Here is a 5,963-nt window from a genome sequence, read left to right as displayed (position 1 = left end):
ACTTCCAGCATAATCATTGAGCTAAGTGTCTCCTGTCCCAGGACTGGACCCTGGGGTGACAGGAGGTGGGGTGGGGGGCAGTGCGGTGTGTTGATATTTTTGTGTGAATTCATCAAAAGGATTTTGTAAATATTTCTCCATGTTTTAAGGATGTCTTACTGAAAAGATGTTTTTGGTCAATGTTCTGACCTTGTCCCATATCTATCCCAGTTAAATACTACAAAATATTTTTCTATTCTATTTAATGATTTATTCCTGACTCCGTGCCTAAGATTTATATATTTGTATATTTTTCTGTCACCTTCCTTTATTACTCAAACTGCCAATGTATATTTTGCTTTTTTTTTACAATAAAAGTTGTGGAAACTTGGAGTAATTTAAATGTGATGTGAGCTTTACAGCAAGAACTTCAGTGAAAGATTCAAAGCTCGTCCGCCATCAGTATCTTTGACCGAGTGACCGGTCCTTGCGTGTCAATGTTGGCGGACGTCTCCACTCCGGGGGCTGGAGGGGCAGTACTGTGTCACAGCGGTTAGCACTGCTGCCTCTCAGCGCCAGGGACCCAGGTTCGATTCCCAGCTTGGGTGACTGTCTGTGTGGAGTCTGCATGTTCATGCCGTGTCTATTTGGGTTTCCTACGGGTGCTCTGGTTTCCTCCCATAGCCTGGAAGACATGCTGATTAGTGGCATTGACCCAAACGGGTGCTGAAGTGTGGCGACTAGGGGCATTTCACAGTAATTTCATTTCAGTGTTAATGTAGCCTTACCTATGACTAATAAATGAATGATCTAAAAAGTCCAGGGAGACATTGCCTAGTTAGCTGAATGTTGCTGATTGGAAAAGTCATGGCATCCAATAGAAAATCAGGCTGGAAACTACAATGGTCAGCACTGATTTGATGAGGGATGCACTTGCTCTGGTTCAAAGATGTTCAGGCTAGGTAATTCACCAGGCTAAATTGCTCCTTGGTGTCCAAGGTATGTAAGTTAGATGAATTAGCCATGGTGGAGCTACAGGATAGGCTAAGAAGTCTCACAACACCAAGTTAAAGTTCAACAGGTTTATTTGGAATTACAAGCTTTTTGGAGCACTACTCCTTCATCACCCGTGCCCACCCCAGTCCAACACAGGCACCTCCACATCGTGGTTACAGGATAGGAGGGGAGGGCCTGGTCAAGGTTCTCTTTCGGAGAGTCAGTGCAGACTCGATGGGCCGAATGGTTTAATTCTGCACTGTAATGATTCTGTTCAGCTCTTCGAAGTAACATCAGAAAGGTAGAAAAGGGTAATGTAGTGGACGTAATAGACAAGAACTTTGGCCTTTGAGCTAAGGTGTTGTGAGTAAAGTGGGATTGGGACAGAGAAGTGGTGACAAAATTGAAAGCGGAATGGGGACTGAGTTGTTGCTCAAACTACTAAAGGTCGAAACGTCTGTCCCACTGGAGTCGGTGCTGGGACCACTACTGTTGGTCAACTTAGGCCAGAGAATTAAGTGTACAATAAATTTGCAGATTATAGAATCAACAGTGCAGAAGGAGGCCATTTGATCCATCGAGCCTGCACTGACAATAATCCCAACAGGTACTGTCCTATCCCCATAATCCCTTCGTGTCGAGGGGCAATTTAGCAGGACCAGTCAACCAAACCCCCAGATCTTTGTTACTGTGGGAGGGAACTGGAATCCCGAAGGAAACCCACACAGACACAGGGAGAAGGTGCACACTCCGCACAGTGACCCAAAGGCTGGAATTGAACTTGGGTCCCTGGTGCTGTGAGGCAGCAGTGCTAATCACTCTGCTGCCCCCAATGATGCTAAATTAAATTGATATAAAAGAGGGCAGTGACAAAATACAAGACATTAGTAAGTCTGCAGAATGACTGTAATTAGTGCAATAAATGTGTGTTAGTATATTCTAGTAGGATGAATAGGGTGAAATAGTCACTGGGAAATAAGGATCTAAATGGGGCGAAGGAGCAAAATGATCCAAAGTTACAGATTCATCAATAACACTTGCAATGCAGAGGGCCAAATTAAATGCAAATGAAACACTGATTGGATTTATTATTGTGGAATATATAGTGAAAAGTATTGTCTTTTGCACGTTATACAGACAGAACATACCTTCAAAAATAAGGAAAGGAGAGAGTGCAGAACGTAGTGTTACAGTTGTGGCTAGGTGTAGAGAAAGATCAACTGAATGCGAGGTAGATCCATTCAAAAGTCTGACAGCAGCAGGGAAGAAGCTGTTCTTGAGACGGTTGGTATGTGTCCTCAGACTTGTATTTTTTTTTCCCCGAAGGAAGAAGATGGAAGAGAGAATGTCCAGGGTTCTTAATTATGCTGGCTGCTTTGTCAAAGCAGCAGGAAGTGTAGACAGAGTCAATGGATGGAAGGCTGATGGATTGGGTGACATTCACAACCTTTTGTAGTTCCTTGCGGTCTCGGGCAGAGCTGAAGCCATACCAAGCTGTGATACAACCAGAGAGAATACTGGGAGGGTAACACTGAAAAGCAGAGAAGCTATTTGACATTTATATAGAATCTTGTGTAGACCACATTTGGCTTATGATGCACAATTCTGATCTTCATATAATGAGGATAGAGTGTGACTGGAGAAGTAACAACAGAGGATATGGAGACTCGAGAAATGACTAAAAGATTCATGAGGAGGATTGTTGGGGGTGGCACAGTGGTTAGCACTGCTGCCTCATGGTGCCAGAGACCCAGGTTAGCTTCCAGCCTCGGGTGTCTGTCTGTACAGAGTTTGCATGTTCTCCCCATGTCTGTGTGGGTTTCCTCTGGGTGCTCCAGTTTCCTCCCACACTTTGAAGATCTGCAGCTTAGGTGGATTGGCCATGCTAAATTGACCCTTAAGTATCCTGAGATGTGTAGGTTGGGGGGATTAGCGTGGTAAATATTTGGTTACAGGGAACATGTCTGGGTGGGATTGTCCTTGTCTTAATCCCCCAACTCTATAGGGCCTGGGTGGAATTGTTAGTGCAGGCTCGATGGGCCGAATGACCACCTCCTACGCCATAGGGATTCGATATCATCAGGAAACATTGAAGGGACAGGAAAGTGTGATGAATCACCATTTCAACAGTTACAATTCAAGAATTTAAACTAATGTGGAGCAAAGTACTTGTGAGACTGTCAAGGGTTTTTTTTATTTAGCAATTCGGGCAACCGGCTAATGTTAGCTGGCTCTGTGGACCAAACCGATCAGTACAAAATTTGTCTTGTTTAAGGGAAACCACCACAATCTTGTTTGTGGCTATTAGAGAATTTCAAACAATATCTAAATGATCACTCCCAGCAATGTGTCTATATTAGCAATGCTCCTCCTACCCACACACACACATGATGATGGGACACAGGTCGTGTGATTTCCCATCAGGTGACGGTTATGGAGGGTCTCTGTCTGTGATTTCTACATCACCAACGATGGCCACTCCTGGGAATGAGAAGCTACTAAATAAAAACACACCAACACCAGGAAGAGATGTGAGGTATTACCTACTCTGATCCTCCACCTTTCCCTAGGAACACCAACTCTTCCATTCCATCCGGGATGTCCTTTTCGTAAGGTGCGGAGCAGGGATGGAATGTGGTGAGATAGCGAGGGTTATGACGGACTGAGCTCAGGAATGCAGTCGCTGCTGGGCCAGTTACACAGTTGGCCAGGATCACTGAGCCTTTGGACAGTAGCCCTTCCTTCTCCAGCAGGCCGATGTCCCCCAGATAGTCCGCACTCTGCCCCTGGCTCAGGAACACAAAGTCAAACTTCTCCACCCCGAGTGAAGCCTTGAATCGAGGAATGGCCTCAGTCGCAGGGCCAGTGATCACCTGGAACTGGAGCCACGAGAGACGTGTCAGAACTGAATGCACGTTGTGCTTGGTTTGTTTTGGATATCGGGGGGGCTTCATCAGTGGACGGATAGTAAAAGAAACACGTACGCTCGAATCAGTGGGTTTCTGGGGCTCAGGAACGCACTCGTCTCTCTCTGTCAAAAGATCGTGAGTTCAAACCCCACTCCATTGACCAGCACAAAATCCACTCTGACGTTCCAACACAGTGAGCGCTGCACAGTCAGGGATACCATCTTTCAATGACAAGTTCAAACAAGATCCTTAACGTACTGAGAAAAAGTGGCCGAAAGGCCTCCCCTGTTCCTATGTGACAGTATCAAAGGGCTGAATGGCCTCTGTCTGTTCCTGTGTAGCAGTATTGAGGGGCTGAATGGTCCTCTCCTCTTCCTGCGTAAATATCAAGGGGCTGAATGGCCTCTGGCTGTCTCTGTGTAACAGTATTGAGAAGTTGAATGGCCTCCTCATATTACTGTGTTACAGTATGGAGGGTCCGAGTGGCCTCCTCCTGGGAGGTTTTTTCTTCATGACCAATGTGTCTGTGCTCCCTGCCCCCAATCAGCGATGGGGCGAAGTCACTGTGACCACCCTGGTTACCTGTGTGTGCTTCGGTCCAGCCACCAGCATCATTTCCTCAGCAACCTCGGCGGTTTTGGGATCTTGCTCCAAGGTGTACAGTTTAGCTCTGGGGGAGAGGAGCCGAGCGATGCAAATCGCTGAATAACCACAACCTGTTCCTAGCTCCAGAACGTTGACTGGGACAATACGCCGCATCATCGCATCGAGGATCTGACCTGGAAGACAGCCACAGTAACATACAACTGTCTGTGATGCATTTTACAAGAACCTACAGGCCAGAACAAGGCCATTCAGCCCATCATATCTGTGCTGGCATTGTGGAAAAAGTTACTCAATTAAACCTACTATTTTTCAATGAGTGGCACTTTCTTCCATCTCTGATTTAGAAAGTTGTGGGTTCAAGTCCCACTCCAGAGAATTGAGCACAAAATCTAGGCTGACACTGGGCGGCACGGTAGCACAGTGGGGGCAGCATGGTGACAAGTGGGGGGTGGGACGGTAGCACAGTGGGGTTGGCACGGTAGCACAGTGGTTAGCGCTGCTGCTTCACAGCTCCAGGGACCTGGGTTCGATCCCTGGCTCGGGTCACTGTCTGTGTGGAGTTTGCACATTCTCCTTGTGTCTGCGTGGGTTTCCTCTGGGTGCTCCAGTTTTCTCCCACAGTCCACTGATGTGCGGGTTAGGTTGATTGGCCATGCTAAATTGACCGTAGATGCATAGGTTAGAGGGGATTAGTGGGTAAAATATGCATGGATTGGGGATAGGGCCTGGATGGGATTGTGGTCGGTGCAGACTCGATGGGCCGAAGGGCCTTTTTCTGTACTGTAGGGATTCTGCTCTATGATCTATGACACTCAGTGCAGTCCTATGGGAGTGCTGCACTGTCAGAGGGGCAGCGCCGAGGGAGTGCCGCACTGTCAGAGGGTCAGTACTGAGGGAGTGCTGCACTGTCAGAAAGTCAGTGCTGAGGGAGTGCCACACTGTCAGAGGGTCAGTACTGAGGGAGTGCCGCACTGTCAGAGGGTCAGTACTGAGGGAGTGCCGCACTGTCAGAGGGTCAGTACTGAGGGAGTGCAGCACTGTCAGAGGGTCAGTACTGAGGGAGTGCCGCACTGTCAGAGGGTCAGTACTGAGGGAGTGCCGCACTGTCACAGGGTCAGTACTGAGGGAGTGCCGCACTGTCAGAGGGTCAGTACTGAGGGAGTGCCGCACTGTCAGAGGGTCAGTACTGAGGGAGTGCCGCACTGTCAGAGGGTCAGTACTGAGGGAGTTCCGCACTGTCAGAGGGTCAGTACTGAGGGAGTGCCGCACTGTCAGAGGGTCAGTACTGAGGGAGTTCCGCACTGTCAGAGGGTCAGTACTGAGGGAGTGCTGCACTGTCAGAGGGTCAGTACTGAGGGAGTTCCGCACTGTCAGAGGGTCAGTACTGAGGGAGTGCTGCACTGTCAGAGGGTCAGTACTGAGGGAGTGCTGCACTGTCAGAGGGTCAGTACTGAGGGAGTTCCGCACTGTCAG

General features: G+C 48.1%; 1 protein-coding gene across 2 annotated transcripts; it reads right to left on the bottom strand.

Annotated features, from left to right (window-relative positions):
• Positions 1-1,654: 1,654 nt before the first annotated feature.
• LOC145351443 (transmembrane O-methyltransferase homolog) lies at positions 1,655-4,657 on the bottom strand. 2 transcript variants are annotated; one of them, XM_080201035.1, is made up of 3 exons: positions 4,467-4,657; positions 3,523-3,854; positions 1,655-2,469 (listed from the first exon to the last, which is right to left on the bottom strand). In XM_080201035.1, the coding sequence occupies exons 1-3, from the start codon at positions 4,644-4,646 to the stop codon at positions 2,382-2,384; spliced, it is 600 nt and encodes a 199-aa protein (XP_080057161.1). In that variant the 5' UTR covers positions 4,647-4,657; the 3' UTR covers positions 1,655-2,381. The 2 variants fall into 2 exon arrangements, with proteins under 2 accessions (XP_080057161.1, XP_080057162.1); XM_080201036.1 differs by having other exon boundaries at positions 2,436-2,469; positions 3,519-3,854.
• Positions 4,658-5,963: the final 1,306 nt, after the last annotated feature.

The sequence above is a fragment of the Carcharhinus amblyrhynchos genome, chromosome 13 (assembly GCF_965287045.1).
Source record: "Carcharhinus amblyrhynchos chromosome 13, sCarAmb.v2.hapA, whole genome shotgun sequence".
NCBI lineage: Eukaryota > Metazoa > Chordata > Chondrichthyes > Carcharhiniformes > Carcharhinidae > Carcharhinus > Carcharhinus amblyrhynchos.
The sequence above is the reverse complement of the archived record's forward strand: the minus strand, read 5'-3'. Positions and strand labels throughout refer to the sequence as shown.